General features: G+C 32.8%; 1 protein-coding gene across 6 annotated transcripts in view; it reads left to right on the top strand.

The window, feature by feature from the left end:
- Positions 1 to 17,995, top strand: part of Mindy3 (MINDY lysine 48 deubiquitinase 3) — an 86,168-nt gene that overhangs the window by 57,664 nt on the left and 10,509 nt on the right. For all 6 annotated transcript variants that reach the window (XM_026408121.2, XM_077802546.1, XM_026408120.2 and 3 more), the window contains one exon: positions 15,909 to 15,981. In XM_026408121.2, coding sequence (XP_026263906.1) covers positions 15,909 to 15,981 — 73 coding nt within the window. The remainder of the gene's footprint in view (positions 1 to 15,908; positions 15,982 to 17,995) is intronic.

The raw sequence follows: 17,995 nt of genomic DNA, 5'->3' as shown, positions 1-17,995 counted from the left end.
ATTTTTCCATATGAATTTCATGATTGCTTTCTCTATTTCTACAAAAAATGCCCTTGGGATTTTGATTGGCATTGCATTAAACCTATAGAGAACTTTTGGTAATATCGCCATTTTGATGATGTTAGTTCTGCCTATCCATGAACAGGGTATATTTTTCCATCTTCTAAGATCTTCTATTTCTCTCTTTAGGAATCTGTAGTTTCATTGTATAAATCTTTCACCTCTTTTGTTAAGTTGATTCCCAAGTATTTTATTTATTTTTTTTTTAGGATATTGTGAATGGGGTGGTTGTCCTCATTTCCATTTCAGAAGATTTGTCGCTGATGTACAGGAATGCCTTTGATTTATGCATGTTGCTTTATATCCTGCCACTTTGCTGAATTCATTTATTAGCTCTAGTAGTTTCTTTGTAGACTCTTTTGGGTCTGCTAGGTGTAGAATCATGTTACTCGCAAATAGTGATAATTTAAGTTCTTTTCCTATCTTTATGTCTTTAATTTCTTTCATCTGTCTAATTGCTCTGGCCAGTATTTCGAGAACTATATTGAATAGAAGTGGTGAGAGAGGGCATCCCTGTCTTGTTCCAGATTTTAGAGGGAATGCCTTCAGTTTTTCTCCATTTAGAATGATGCTAGCCTGAGGCTTAGCATAGATAGCTTTTACAATGTTGAGGTAAGTTCCTGTTATCCCTAGTTTTTCTAATGTTTTGAACATAAAGGGATGCTGTACTTTGTCGAATGCTTTTTCTGCGTCTATTGAGGTGATCATATGGTTCTTATATTTAAATCTATTGATGTGATGAATAACATTTATTGATTTCTGTATATTGAACCAGCCTTGCATCCCAGGGATGAATCCTACTTGATCATGGTGCACAATTTTTTTGATATGTTTTTGTATCCGACTCGCCAGAATTTTATTGAGGACTTTTGCATCTAGGTTCATTAGAGATATTGGTCTGTAGTTTTCTTTCTTTGAGGTGTCTTTGTCTGGTTTCAGGATCAGGGTGATGTTGGCCTCATAGAATGAATTTGAAAGAGCTCCTTCTTTTTCTATTTCCTGAAATAACTTGAAAAGTATTGGTATTAACTCTTCTTTAAAGGTTTTGTAAAACTCCGCTGTATACCCATCCGGTCCTGGGCTTTTCTTGATTGGAAGTCTTTTGATGGCTTCTTCTATTTCCTCCCTTGTTATTGGTCTGTTTAAATTGTGTGTATCTTCCTGACTCACCCTGGGCAAATCATATGACTTAAGAAATTTATCAATATCTTTACTATCTTCTATTTTATTGGAATGTAGAGTCTCAAAATAATTTCTAATTATCTTCTGTATTTCTGTAGCGTCTGTTGTGATATTGCCTTTTCATCCCATATATTAGTAATTTGAGTTCTCTCTCTTCTTCTCTTTATTAGCATGGCTAAGGGTCTGTTGATCTTATTTAGTTTTTCGATGAACCAACTTTTAGTTTTGTCAATTTTTTCCATGGTTTCTTTTGTTTCAATTTTGTTGATTTCTGCTCTGATTTTAATTATTTCTTGCCTTCTGCTACCTTTGCTGGTGTTTTGCTCTTCCTTTTCTAGGGTTTTGAGATGAAGTATGAGCTCCTTTATTGATTGGTTTTTTCTTTTTCTTTTTTTTTTTTTTTTTTTTTTTTTTTTTGAGGAATGAACTCCAGGCAATGAATTTTCCTCTTAAAACTGCTTTCATTGTGTCCCATAGATTCCGATATGCCATGTCTGTATTTTCATTTATCTCTAAGAATTTTTTTATTTCCTCCTTTATGTCTTCTGTAACCCATTGATCATTCAGTAACTTATTGTTCATTTTCCAGGTGATGCAGGATTTTTCCTTCCTTCTTTTATCATTGATTTTCAGTTTCATTCCATTATCATCAGATAAGATTATCTCCACACCTTTATATTTACTAAGAGTTGCCCTATGGCATAATATATGGTCTATCTTTGAGAAGTATCACTGTGCTGCTGAGAAGAACGTATACCCGGTTGATGATGGTTGATGTATTTTATATATGTCAGTTAAGTCTAGGTTATTGATTGTGTTATTGAGTTCTATAGTTTCTTAATTCAGCTTTTGTTTGGAGGATCTGTCCAATGGTGAAAGCGGTGTGTTGAAGTCACCCATAATTATTGTGTTGTGGTCTATTTGATTCTTGAACTTGAGGAGAGTTTGTTTTATGAACATTACAGCACCATTATTTGGTGCATACATATTGATAGTTGTTATGTCTTGTTGGTGAATGGTTCCTTTTAACAGTATATAGTGTCCTTCTTTATCCCTTTTGAGTAACTTAAGTTTGAAGTTGATTTTATTTGATATGAGTGTGGCCCCTCCTGCTTGCTTCCAAGGACCATATGAGTGGTATGATTTTTTCCCAACCTTTCACCTTCAGCCTGAGTATGTCTTTTCCTGTCAGATGAGTCTCCTGAAGGCAGCATATTGTTGGGTCTGTTTTTTTAATCCAAGTTACTAGCCTATGTTGCTTGATTGGTGAGTTTAAGCCATTAACATTTAGGGTTACTATTGATATATGCTTTGTACTTCCAGTCATGTTTACTTATTTATTTATTTTAATTTGGCTTGTTTGTCCTCTTTGGTTATTTCCCCACCCCCCTTTACTAAGTTACCTCCCACTGTTGGTTTATTTCATTCAATAGGTTGCTCATTCCTTTGGTTTAGACCTCTATACCTTCCTCTATCCCAATGACTCTTAAGTTTGGTTTTTTTATGACATCCCATATCTCTTGGATGTTTTGCTTGTGGTTTTTTACTAGCCTTTCTGTGTTGACTATAGTCTTTTCGAGTTGATAAACTTTGTCTTCATTATCTGATGTTCTGACTTCTATTTGATCTAGTCTATTTGTAATATTCTCATTTGAGTTTTTGATTTGGTTTATGGTTTCCTGCATTTCTAGGATTACTGTTTGATTTTTTTTCAAAATCTCTATCTCCTGGTAGAGTTCATTTTTGCTTTTTGAATCTGTTTATGTAATTCATTTTCAAAGTATTCTTTCATTGTTTGGACTTGCTGTTTAATGACTTCTTTACCATTCCATTGCATCTGAGTCAGGTATGCCTTGAGTTCTTTCTCTGTCCATTTTTCTGGTGCCTCTAGATTCTCCTGTAAATTTAAGTTGTCCTGCATTGTTTGTAATCCTTTTTTCCCTTGTTTTTTCATGGTACTCACATTACTTTCTAACTCTGTTTGACTGCTGTGTTTTCTTCTATAAATTTGTTTTAGTTTTGTATAGCTCCAAGATCTCTCCTTTGTGTTGGGAGACAATGTTTAGAGATGTTGGATTTAATTGTGATTTAAGGTAAATTCATTAGTTTCATTAAAGGCCTATAGATTTTATGGCATATATAGAATTGAGGTTTGAACTTAGGATTTTATGTTTTGGTCGGGCGATTTGATGGTATGGAGATTAGTATATCTTAGCTTCTTTGGGGGGTTGCTTAAATGCAGGCAGATATTAACAAGAGAATAGACAGGAGTACTTGGGGGTAGTTAAGGGCTTAGGCGGACTATAAACCGTCTCCTAATATTCATCTGTTCTATCGCTGAACTTGCTGCGATGGGGTTGGATATGTCAGAAACTGGCGATGGTGACGTCAGCTCTCTAAGATGGTGGCCACTGCCTTCCTCGGTGGGGTGTCTGGTGTGGAGGGCAGATCTGGAATGTTTCTCTCCCCCGTCTCAAACCCAGAACTTAGCCTGCAGCACTGTGAGGGCACAGTTGGCAGGACCCCACAGAATCCGTAGCACCATTTCTCTGCATTGCTGGCACGTTAGCACGCAGGCTCCGGCTGGTGGGCGGGCCGCTGATCAATCAGCCTGAATTTCCAGGTGCATGGTTCACTCACAATTGAGCCGCAGTAACTGATCCTCGGGTGTTGAAATCCTACCTCTAGCTTTCAGTGCACCCCAATTTTGCTGGAAATTCCTAACAAGATAGCTTCTGCCCGTTCTAAACTCACTAATCACCTTCGCAGTAATGCGGTACACAGGGATGATGCACTCTATTTGCCACCATCTTCCGGGAGCCTCTCAAAACATGAATTTTTAATCAAACTTTTTCCTACATGCTTTGCATACTTTGGGGCATCAGAAACTTGGGGTTATGTTAATGTGCAGTACCATCCTAGTACTAAAAGTTTTTATTTTTAATTATTTTGAACAGAAATGTCTCCAAATATAAATGTTCTTGCCTCCTTAAACAAAGTTAACATTAATTGTATGTAGTATTTCTTTGCTCCAACTCTGAATGTCCTCATGCTCCTACATTTGTGTATTTGGTTTTGGGGTATTTTCTAAATCATTTCCTTTTAGTTATTTCTTGATCATGTCAGTGATATTGGAAGAGAGCTCTTCTCCTGGGAATTTGTTTATTTTTTGTTACAATATAATACAAGTAAGTGTCCAAAGAAGATAAACTGTTGTTAATAGAAGGGCCTAACTGTGTAAAATGTATAAATTCTATGAGCTTTCATCAATACTGTGGATCAGTGTTGATGAGTCAACACCTCTAGCTGTGTCCATAATTGGGGGGGGGGGTGGAATTGTAGCCAGTAGAATTGATAGCAGATTAAGGCAAAATCTTAGGTATTTCATTGTATGACCATCACTAAGTCTTAATAAGTTTGATTTGTTTTGTTGTTGTTTGTTACCCTCTGCCTAGAATATGATTATAAATTCCTGCTTGGCACTCATGGTCTAATTTTGAAATACTTTTGCATTATGGTTGTCATTTCTTCTACTTCTTTGTTCCTATTTTTTCCATGCCCTACCTTCTTGTGACAGAAAGCACTTGATTTGTTTTTCCACATTACCTAATATAGCAAACATTTGGCATTGTATTAAATACTGTTGAAATGTAAGGATTAATAATATCTTTTAATCATTTACTGAGTGTTGTCTGTTGGGAACTATGCTAAGTATCTTACTTGTATTTATGTTTCACTATTTGATGTAAACAATCTCTAAAGTACCATTTTCATCTATATTTTATAATCTGTGGCCAATTAAAAAATGTCAAATGAACAAATTATAGGAAAATGAAATCCAATAATTTTGCTAGAGTGGAGTAGAGTCTGAAGGGAGAGGTGGATGCAGATGAATTGACACTTGAATGAAAGAACATGATAAGTTTTAGAATTATATGAGAAGTCAGCTGTATTCTAGGTTTAGAAAAAGACGTGTGATATGTGAAACATCATACTATTTTTGGAGAGTAGCGATTGATTTTATAGTTAAACCATCCTGTTGCTAGAAGATATTAGGATGAAGTCAGAAGCTGGGGGTTCAGATATCAAACTAGCTTAAATAACCAAATTTATTCCCAGATTATCTTCATTTATATTAATGTTTATCTTAAGTTAAAAGACAAAAAACATGAATATCCAAAGCATGAATGTAATGCAAATTTATTAAAGTAGAGCAAATCACTTAATAAGCAATAAATTTCTCTCAAACCATGATGAAATGTTTTAAGTATTATAAATTTGAGTACTGTGATTGTTTTTCAGTCATTGAAACCTTGTTTAAAATATTAGGGGGAAAGAATTGTTTGGGGGAGGGATGGAGAATATCCTTTTCTTTTTATTCATACTAATTAAGGCCTACCTTGGATATATTATTGGTATTGAGTAGACTCAGTTTCATTAATCTCCTTAGGCACTCATTTTCATATTGAAACACATGAAGTCTGCATATGTTGAGATTCCCTTATTTGTAGTTTTGTTAAAATTGTGTCATTGAATAGCATGAGGAGAAAGAGGAAAAAGCATATCAGGTGTGAATAGGAAGAACAAACATTCATGTGATACAAGCAGAATCAAAGCCTATCCAGAACATCAGGTTTTAATTCTTTTGCTTTAGTTAACAGACAACTCTAAAATTTCAGAGGTTTCCACAGTGGCATTAAAGAAGAGGGCAAAAAGAGCTGTCCATCCTCTAGGGAAGGAGGAATATTTGACTACTGACAGGACAGTGTTTAGAAATGCCTACTGGGGGTGATAAACAGAATTTAATTAAGTCTCTTATATTTAAATTCTCTACATCATAATCCCCCCACACTTTTTTTTTTCTTTTGCCAGAACTGGGAACTACAACTCCCTCTGCACATCACCCAAACACACACCCCAAAGTTTATTTCTCTCATCTATACATTGACTGAGGTGTGCTCTGTGTGCTTCCTTTACTGTAAGATGTGGCTTGAAGGAACATGTAGCACTCCTGACAGAGGGTAAGAATGGGACTTCCACAAAACTTGACAGAACTCTTATAGCTTCTGTTGGGAGCTAACATAATGGCACTTCCAGGTACGTGTCTCTGGCCCAAACAAGTCACCTGGCCAAACATGATATAACTGCAGCAAGAGAGTTGACCCTTCCCATAGAAAGGGACTTCAGGTTCTCAGCAATAAGCAGTGAAGTAGTGATATTTAATCATCTTAAGGAAGGGGAGGAGCAATTAATTGGAAACAATAATGTCATCTACCACAGTAGATTAGTTTGTGTCCTGGTGACTTAAGAGAGTTTAATTCTGATGATCCAAAGAGTCTTTTCTTAGAAATAAAGAGAAATTTTTTCAGATTTAGTGTGCCTTTTACCTTTGTGTTTGTATAATGCTAACTTCTGCCATCTGTAAAAGTCATTTTTTCTTTAATTATGTTGGATATTCATATGCTCAAGTTAGCCTTTTCACTACTGTATTTTATTAAGAAAACAGGTGACATCTCTTAAATGGTGTTTATATAAACGAGAGTAAACAGTGATTTGAAAGACTATTTTCCCAGAGATGTTCATAATAGCATCCTAGATGCATAGGAGAGTTACTCACAAAGTAGACAACTTGAGGCATTAGTTGTCCTACAGCAGAAATCAGTTGAGAAGAGCTGTAAGGATTTTCAAAGTAAGCTGTGTAGTCACGATAGTGGGAGAAAAGACCCACTCATTAATAACTGTGATGAGTATAATGTAAGAGTAGCTCATGTCCATCAGCCATTCCTTCTACTGCCTTTTTTCCACTGTATATTTAGAGTATTTTTCTGGACAAAGATCTTCAAAGTGTTTTTCATTGTTGCCTGCCCTGATGACTTTACAACACAAATTGTAGTATTCTATGGAGATGGCCTGGGGCTTTTGTACGTTTTTGGAAAAATAATGGAAAAAGTAATTCTGTCCTACCTATGTTCAAGTGATATTTGAGAATATTTGATAAATGGCTTATAAAAATGATGGGAATAGATTCTAAGTATAGTTGGTGGGCAAAAAGTTGGTATTAAGCAGATTATAAGGTGATTTTAAAGTAAAATTTTACTTAAAGGTAAATTATACACCGACTAGCTTGTTTTTTGAAGAGGCTTTTAGCACTATAAAAAGTCTGCAAACTAAAATGTCATTTATTTATATGTTTTATATGCCTGAAGTTAGGTTAGGCTTTTGGAGGTTCTTTAATTACTCATGACAGCAGATTGTTCTTGATAATAGTGAAAAGTATAATGAATAAACTTTAAAGATCTTTTATTAATAATCTACTTATATTTAGCTAACATAGTCCTTATGTTTCACTACATGTTCAAAAGGATAGCTAGTGTTGCACATTTTCAAAGGTTTATGGTAATCAGTGAATAATTATCTTGATAGTACAGAGAGCTGCATGAAAAAAGGATACTTCATTCACAATTGTAGGATATAAGATAGCCCCATTACGCCTTGAATTTATCCCTCCTTTTCTTCTGTGGCACTTTACCAATTAAAGGTGGGTAAAGTTAGATAACGTGTAAAGCCTTAATTTTTAGCAATCCCTTTTGAACAATAAACTGGCTAAATAGAAGGTGTTTACTCTAACATTCCTCTGACCAGAGAATCTAATTTTTATCAGACTAATATAGAGAATTGCTTTTAGGATAAAATCATTTTGATTGTGAGTCATCTTATATAGCTAAAAGCAAGCAGTATTTAAATATTTATCTCTTAAGTTTTTGATGTTTTTCTGTTGATAGTAACTAAAAGTTTAGATGCTTTTCTTATTAAAATTTTCTTCTAAATGGAACTAGGGATGAAAGTTACTACTGACTTCAGTAATTAAGAATTACCGTATTGGAATCTTAATTATAATCAGTGGCTAATTAAAGCAGAATAAAGGATTAGCATGCATTTTTTGAACTTCATATTAGGTAATAAGAAAATTATCTAATTTAAAAATTTTTAAAGAAATTTTTAAAATATTCATGAAAATATAGCAACATGTTTTTTTTTTTTCATGAGTTAAACTGTGATTTTAAGTGCATCAACTAAGTCTACCATCTAATAAGCTTGACTGTTAAAAATAAAATTTACGGCTGCATGGATAGATTGGGAAAATAATTCTAACAATGAAATCTAAAGCTGTTACTATATTAAGTTTTAGAAATGGAAAATCTGAGGAGTAGAATATTCTTCATATTCTTCACATTTACATAGGTATTATATGAAAGTTTTATTTCACTTTATCCTTTGTAATTATTTCTTTTATGTACCATAAGAAAAATATGGGAGCTATAATACCTCTCCAAAATATTTTGCTTTAGCACTGTAAAACACACTGAATTAAATGAAATTCTTTATTTCTGTTCACACTTGCACAGCAAATCACTACATTTATTATTAGTGTATTACCAAATTTGCAACATGGATCATTCTGCTACAAATCTTTGTATTAGGAAGCTTGTTCACAGATGTTTAAATTAATTGGTAAAAATTTTTTACAAATAAATTGGTAAAAATTAGTGTTGCAATTTATATTAAATAAAAATTTAAAATTTAGTTGAATAGAGGGTGGTTTTATAAATTCTGATTTCATCAGTAAACATTTAATTATGTAAAAAACTTTCACTGATACTATTTTTCTGTAGTAATCTAGAAGGCATTGTAAACACTCAAAATAAGCAAGCCAGGCTCACTTTGGAAGACTTGTGGGTGAGAACTTATTTTCATTAGCATTTACTATTATCCCTTCTACCCTCCCTTCTTCTCCCTTCTGGTATTAAACACACTTAAAATAAGTGGTAGGATTAAGAAGAGTTAATTCCCAATGAGTTTAACAAATTGCCTGTTAATTACAAAGGAATTTAACAAATTGGCCTATCACTGACGCCAACAGAGCAAAACATGATTTTTCAATTCTTCAAGACAAAATTTGTTTTATTTGAAGCACTTACATTTGGTGTTTTTATTATATGGGACTTGGCCAGTACAATTGGGATGTTTTTGGAAGGAAAAGGGGAGTTTCTGTTTAGGTTGGTAACATATGGTTTTATTGTTGTTACCCACATGTGGAATTTTGAGATACTTGTTTCACATATCACAATGTGCCATGCATGAAGATAACTGCATTTGTTGTACATGGATGTTTAACCATTACCTCAAAACTCTGAAAGTTCACAGCCATTCATTCTTCCATCAGAACTGATTTCCCTTTCTAGCTGCTTCTCCTTTTCTCTTTCAGTTCCTATCAGTCCTTTTTTCTTCCAGTTTCCCCACCTTCCTACCTTTCACAGTTCTGTTCTTTCTATCTAGAATTCCCCACATTGTTTCTTCTTTCTGACAATAGCCAATATCTTCTTTACAAAGAAGATATTTTGGCTCTTGAGATGTTAAGACATATTTACACCCCAATACCTGTAGAATAAAAGGAAGCATGTTTAACACTTAACAAATGTTATAAGTCAGCAAACTTTGGCTCTCAGATCAAATCAACCCACCACCTATTTTTGTAAAATGATGTTTTATTAGAACACAGCCACAGTCATTTGTTTTGCTGCTGAGTTTTTTTTTTCTTTTTACATAGTCATAACCAGAGGCAATAAATATATAGTGCACTTTTCATTAGAATTCATTTAAATTAATTCCTTTCTAGGTTAGCAAAACATTTTTTTTTAATTTGTAACCTTTGGAACTTAGACACATAGTATCAGGCAGTTCTCTTAAGTCCATGTTCCACTCCTGCATTTTCTGAAACCTTTAATGCCAAAGTATTTGATATAAACTTTTTTGTGTGGCTAAAAATGTGGAATCTTCCTGGGTTCTCTCAACTTTTCCCAAAACATCACTTCATAGGAATATTGAAGAAATGTTTTGATAATATTGTCCACCATCTCATCCCCCTAAAAGGTGTTTTGTTTTACTTGTATTCTGAGAGTGTTTTATTATTTATTATAAGTTGACATCTTATATGAATTCCTGGGATACAAAGTAATACAATGTGGACTACAGTGTGGAGTCATTAAATCACATTAATTAATGCTCTGTCACCTCAGATACTTAAATTTTTTGGTGAAAACATTTAAAATTAACCTTCTTAGCAATTTTGAAATGAACAGTATTTATTATCTGTATTCACCATGCTATATAATAGAAGTTTTTTTTTAAAGTTACTCTGGCATGTAATGTTATCCCCTTTGACATTATGTCCCCATTTCTTCCACTTCTATAAGCACCACTCTACCTCTCTGCGTCTGTGAATTCAGTTTTTAGAGTTCGTATATGTGAGGACAAAAAATATTTCTTTCTATGCCTGACTTATTTCACTTAGCATATGTTCTCCAGTTCTTTCCATGTTGTTGTAAATAATAATTTTCTTTAAAACTAAGTAGCATTCCATTGTCTCTATATACTACATTTATTCTTTCATCTGTTGAGGGACATTTAACTTAATTCTATAACTTGGCTATTATGAGTAGGGCATCAAAGAACATTGGAATACACACATCTCTTTGATTTCAGATCTTTTGGGTAAGTACCCAGAAGTGATATTGCTGGATCTTATGTTAATTCTTTTTTTTTTTTTTTTTTTTTTTTTTGGTGCTGTGGATCAAACCCAGGGCCTTCTTGTGCATGCAAGGCAAACACTCTACCAACCTGAGCTATATCCCCCCCCATTAATTCTATTTTAATTTTTCAAGGAACCTACTTGTAGTTTTCTAGAATGGTTATGCTAATTTACATTTATTCCCAGTAATATAAAGGGGTTTCCTTTTCTCTATTTACTCATCAGCCCTTGTTATTTTCATCTTTTTATAAAAGCCATTGTGGGGCTAGATTTGTGGCTCAGCGCTAAAGCGCGTGCAAGGCCCTGGGTTCAATTCTCAGCACCACACAAAAATAAGTAAGTAAAATAAAGGTATTGTATCCAACTACAACTAAAAAATAAATATTTTTAAACAAAAGCCATTGTGGCAGATGTGAAATATTATCTCATGTGGTTATAATTTACATTCTCCTAATGAATAGTGATATTATTTTTTTTCATATGTATGCTTCCCTTTGTCTGACTTCTTTTAAGAAATATTTATTCAGATACCTTGATTATTTTTAATTGGGTTTTTGTTTTCTTCTGAGTTTTTTGAGTTCCTTATATACTTATGTTTGGAAAGTAATCCTTTAGCAGATGTACAGTTTATAAATATTTTCTCCTGATTTATAGGTTGTCTTTATACAGTTTCCTTTGCTGTTTAGAAGGTTTTTAATTTGATGTAATTCCATTTTTCTGTTTTTGTTGCATGTGCTTTTAGGATCAACTCCAAAATAATCATTGCCCAGATCAATGTCATTGCTAGTTTTCCTCTGTTTTCTTCTAGCAGTTTTACAGTCCTTGGTCTTACATTTAAGTTTTCTTTCATTTTGTATATGGGATGAGGTAAGGTTTCAATTTTGTCCTTCTACATGAGGAAATCCAGTTTTCTCAATACCATTCATTAAGACCTCCCTTTTGACATGGAGGGTTAATTTCTGGGCTCTCCATTCTGTTCCATTGGGAATTGTGTTTTGTTTTTGTTGTTTTGTTTCTTTGCCAATAAGATGGTGCTTTAATTGCAATAACTTTGTAATACATTTTAAAAATAGTGTCTGGCTTTGTTCTTTTTGTTCATGGTTATATTGGCTATGTGGGATCTCATGTTCTATATGAATTTTAGGAATAAGATTTTTCTATTTCTATGAAAATGAGGTTACAATTTTATTCAGGATTGCACTGAATCTGTATATCACTTTGGGTGATATGAACATTTTAACAGTGCTAATTCTTCCAATTCATGGTCATAAGGGACTATTATGAACAATTATATACCAACAAATTGAATAACCTAGAAAAAATGGATTTCCTAGATAAATACAACTGTCAAGACTGAATCATGAAAAAATAGAAAATCAGACCAATAACACATGAGATTTAATCAGTAAAAAAAAAATCTTCCATCAAATAAAAACTTGACACCTGTTGGCATCACAGCTGAATTCTACTAAGCATTTAAAGAAAACAACTAATACCATTCCTTCTCATATTCTTCCAGAAAATCAAAAAGAGGAGAATCTTCCAAGCTCTTTTATGAGAACAGCATTATCCTGATACAAAACCAAACAAGGATATTACAAGAAATGAAAATTGTAGGCCACTATTCTTGATAAATATACATGTGAAAATTCTCAGCAAAATTCAGCAAACACATGAGAAGGATAATTCACTAGACTAAGTAAGATTTATCCATGAGACAAAAGGATGGTTCAACATATATAAATTAATAAATATGTCACATTAACAGAATGAAGGAGAGAAGCTGTATAATCATCTCAGTAGATGCAGAAAAAAAAAGCATTTTACATTATTCAGCATCAATTCATGATAAAACTCATCAAATTAGGCATAGAAGGAATTTACCTCAGCACAGTAAAGGTCGCATATAAGAAGCCCATTACTTCCCAACAGGGAAAACTAAAAAGTCTTTCCTGTAAGGTTTGGAAGAAGACAAGGACATCCATGCTCAGTTGTATTCAACAAGGTATTGAGAGTCCTTGCCACAGCAGATTGGCTAGAAAAGAATTAAAAGGCATTCAGCTGAAGGAAAAGTTGAAATTTTCAGTGTGCTGATAGTGTGATCTTATATATATAACTAAAGTCTGAATGTTTTCTCTGATTAGTGCATGCTGATCTTCAGTGGGCGGGGGGTGGGCATGGGAAGAATGGAGGAACTTTGGATTGGCAAAGGGGAGGGTAGGGAGGCATTATAAGAGTAGGAAAGATGGTGGAATGAGATGGACATCATTACCCTAGGTACATATATGATTGCACAAATTTTGTGTCTCTATCCCATGTACAACCAGAAAATTGAAATATTGCACTCCATTTGTGTATGATGGATGGAAATGCATTCTGCTGTCATGTACAACTAAGTAGAACAAATAAAAAATTTTTAAAATATATAACACCCTACAGATTCTATTAAAAACTGCTAAAACTAGTGAACACATACAGTTAATTTGCAGGATACAAAAACCTATACACAAAAACAAGTATTTCTATACACTAACAACAAACTGAAAAAAAAAATCAAGAGTGCTTCCATTCACAATAATTACCTCTAAAACCCATTTAGAAATATAACTAAGGAGGTAAATTATAAAACATGATAAAAGAAATTGAAGATTCAAATAAATGGAAAAATATCCTGTATTCATGGATTGGAAGAATTAATACTGTTTTGTTTTTAACTAAGGGAAAAAAAAACAATTTTTTTTTCTTTTTTTCTATTTACATTGTAGTTTTAAGTAATACTTATAAATTCTAAATAATATTTTAAAATTCATTTGATATCTTTCCTCATCATTTATTTGAAAAAAAAAAGGTTGAAGTGGAACAGTTGTGAATAGAAAGAATGACTCTTTATCCCCTGCCGTATACATTTCTTCTTTGCATAAAATTTGATCTGCTTTTGAGCCAGAAGTTCAGTTGTGGTGTTCATCTTCAAATTTCAACAGTTTTCTCAAAAGGGAATATTGAAAAAGAAAGTAATAGGGATATAACAAGTAATATAAAAATTATTCTAGAGTAGATGTAGAAATTTTTACAACTAAGGTTTGAAATTAATAAGGGAACTGAAGAAGGATTATAAACCAGTGTTACTGATTGCTTCCTAAATCTGAGAGTTGACACTATTAGCTGTGGCCCAAAGTTACTGAGCAAAGGCTATATTTGTGATGCATTAGAAAAAAGAAAGAAGGTTTTAAGAAATATTGTTTGGAAATAGATTAATAATCAAACATTAAGTCAAGACTATGGTGACATATACCAGTATTATAAAAGCATTCTTCCTTTGACCCAGCAATCTCATTTTGTTGATACCTTTTAGTGCAACTACAAATGTATGAAATTACATGTTCTTATTTATTTGGTGCATTTTTTATAATAGCTGAAAGATTAAACACAATTGAAGCATCCAGCAATAAAGGAAATCTGAAAGGCATTGAAAGTTATACCGAAAGTAAACTTGTCCCTCAACATGTGTATTATCAGTAAAATAACATTGAAAATGCAGGAAAGGAGATAACAACAAGTTTCTATTAAGGGCTGGTAAATGGGAAACAGTATACATTACCAAATTTTATAAATGCCAAAAAATCTTTTACTGGAATACATAAAAATATGCAAAAGTTGCATAATTTGCCTTGTTTTGATTTCTATTTCTAATTTTTCATAAAAACCAAATGTGCTACTAAGATTCTCAGGAACCTAGTCCTCATGGTCAGGTAAGAATTACTGTAATTCTTAGTTTGTTCATTTGTCTGTGAACAGAATAAAATTTGATCTGCTGTTGAGCTTCTCCTCAATCAGGAGTTCAGTTGCACTATTCACCCACAAATTCCAAGTTATCCCAGAAGAGAAATTGAAAAAAGAAGTAGGGGTACAAAAAGTTAAGGAAGCTAAAGCTCATACTAGAACATATGTAGAATTACAACAAAAATTAGTACATTTCTTAGAAAAATTGTTTCCATAGGAGAACAGCGTTTTAAATTTTACTTAACATTTATGTTCCACAACTTCTTTAGAAAGATTTGAGATGGTGGGAAGGTAAACTTGTTCTTTGAGTTTTATCTCAGCACATTTATAGGTGAAGGCTTAACCAAAAGCTATGACCAGAAGACAATAGGAGCCTAGATTCTACATTCATGCCAACCAAGTAGTAAAATTTTACAGTGACTTGGGTATTTGGAAGAAAACTTTTGTGAATCAATCAAAGATAACACTGAATATTTGTGCTATAGAATTGAAATAGTAATGCTCACTGTGATAAATTAGTTATGATAGATCATTTGTTTTATGCGGAAAAGGAATAATTCTGCCTTAAGATGTTCCCTATGAGTTAGAAAAGTTAAAAATTTGTTTATGCAGAATTTCATTGATTATTCTTTGGTTAGGTATTGCTGAGTCATGATTTTACCAAAGTAATAAATTTCAAATGCATTACTATGTGTAATTCTATAAATCTTTGCTGCAAAATCTTAGTTTTGAGTGTTGAAAACTAGAATGTATTTGTTATAGTTCTTTTTTGGGAGGGAGGGGGTTACCAGGGATTGAACTCAGGAGCATTCAACCACTGAGTCACATTCCCTGCCCTATTTTGTATTTTATTTAGAGACAGGGTCTCAAAGAGTTGCTTAGCACCTTGCTTTTGCTGAGGCTGGTTTTGAACTTGGAATCCTCCTGCTTCAGTCTCCCAAGCAGCTGGGATTACAGGTGTTATACTTCTTAATACCTATCTAATCATGTAAAATTCATGAGTTGATTTTTTAGATTGCATTTTTATAGTAACTACCTGTATAATGTGACTCTTCAAACGTTCCTATAAATCTTCACATGTATTTTCTCAATGCTTTTCTGTGTTTGAAGTATTATTGCCATTTTTCACATATATAATGAAGGCCTAGGGAGATTGTAACTTATCTAGTCACACACCTATGATACATAAGTAGATCAAAATCTCCTGACTTTTTATCATTTCTTCTCCCTGACCTAGTGTTTAATTTTTATTGTGATGATGATACAGCAGGTTGATAGCATGGTTTTATCTTTTCAGGATATGGCTTTAGTTGCTCCTGAAGCTCCTTCAGAACAAGCCAGGAGAGTTTTTCAAACCTATGATCCAGAAGGTAAGAGATCCGATTATGGACTGTTTTATGTATTTATATATTCAAAGCATATTGATATTTACCTGAGTTTTATTGAAAAGAAATATAGATTGAATTTATAAAAAGTTTTAAAAGAAAATGATGAAAAGAAAACCAAAAAAATAACATATATTACCAATATGTTAACTTTTAATGTTAACTTTTCTTTCTTTCTTTCATTATACCTTTTCTCTAACTTAAGAAAAATCTAAGTTTCCTCTTAGAATTCATAATCTTTTAATCTTTTGGTATGTTTCATTCTACTTCTTTAGATAAGGAAGTGAAAGGAATTTATATCCTAAAATTTTTCCTACCACTGAATCATGTTAAAGAATAAATAAATTCTATTAATAAAGTTTTAAAATATATGAGCTAATCATCAAACTTAAGATGGTTTGAAAAATAGTAACAATTTCTTATGAAAATAAAATTGACATAAAAAGTATAGTACAAGATTCAAAGAAATGTTGTGATTAATTGAACTGAAATTAGAGAGCTGTCATGAAGACTTTGGAGGGAAACAGCACTTTTGGCAAATGGAGGCTAACAGAAAAGAAAGTGATGGGTCTGAGATAGTAACTATTGTCTGGCCTGAGTAGAAAGAAAAGCTATAAGAAAAATAATTAGGTAGAGTTTACTATTGCGAAGTATTCCTAGAGGTCCAAGGTTAGTGGAATAACTGAGAAAATTAATTATATTAATTGTTGAATTTATATTTTAAAGAAATATATTTCAGGGCTGGGGATATATAGCTCTTTTGGTAAAGTGCTTGCCTTGCATGCATAAGGACCTGGGTTCAATTCCCAGCATCATAAAAAAAAGAAGAAGAAGAAATATATGTAAGAGGAGTTGAGCATTTTCCTGGAGTATACCCTCTTGAAGATTTAAATACTTTGTTTCCTATCATCTCTAACCTCCTTTAAGATACCTGACATCTCAATGGAAAGTGTCACTTCACAGTCATGCACATACATATATATGCCTGCTTTGTTTCAGGACTTCTGTGGGGGCATGTTTCTATCCATGATTACAGTATAAGAGAATTCCTTATAGCATGGAATACATTATAGCCTGAGGTATTCAGGATGGCATGACAGGTCTTTATGGTACAGATTTTTTAAGTGATTTTACAAAATATGAATCATATTCTTACACAAGTAACTATCCAGCACACTCTAAAACCAAAACATATGATTTTGTAGTCTGTTGTGTTGGATACTGCTATGTTTGTTTCACTAGTGAAAATTTTTGAATCAGAATTGAAACTGTGGGTGAATGAGCTTCTTAAGAAAATGATCGTGCAGTGAGAAAATTAGAGGATCTTGAAGATAAGAACCATTCATGAAAAAGGGCACAAGAAATACCTTCACGGCAAGGGGTGTTCACAAACAGAGGAGACTGAACATTCAAAAAAGCTCATTAGAAGGCTGAGTGAAAAAAACTCAACAATGCATACACTAATACTAAGGTTTTAAAAACCTTAGGAGACCTTGTCATAAGCAATAGATTTGTGTATTTACTTTTTGCAATTTTTTAAATCATTGATGAGATACTTGAACTATTCATTTTCTTTTGCACATTTACCAAACAAAATCAGAATGTCTTTTATTGCGAATAATCACAATTTATAATCAGTGGCAATTTTTTCAAATTTAATCATGAGAGATGCAATATGAAAATAAAGTTGCTCTTCCTACAAAAGACAATTGTTGATTAAATAAAATTACTTTCATCTATAAAGTTTCCTTTGTGTCAGCTTAACAGGACTATAAACAATGATTAAAAAGCAAGGAAAATCAGGTACCTCAGAGATCATCTTTATGATAAATCATGTTTAGAAAGATAAACTTTTCTTAAAAACTGAAAATTTTCATTTTCAGGCTTTACAAACAGTCATTTACAAACTAATCTGCTCTTCTACTAATTTTGATTTTTTTTTCCTCCTAAACATAGTATACCTTGCTTTCACAATGTAAGCAAATCAAGCCTGCTCAGA

The sequence above is a fragment of the Urocitellus parryii genome, chromosome 9, assembly GCF_045843805.1.
Source record: "Urocitellus parryii isolate mUroPar1 chromosome 9, mUroPar1.hap1, whole genome shotgun sequence".
Taxonomy (NCBI): domain Eukaryota; kingdom Metazoa; phylum Chordata; class Mammalia; order Rodentia; family Sciuridae; genus Urocitellus; species Urocitellus parryii.
Note: the sequence above shows the minus strand (reverse complement) of the source record. Positions and strands in the feature narration are given on the sequence as shown.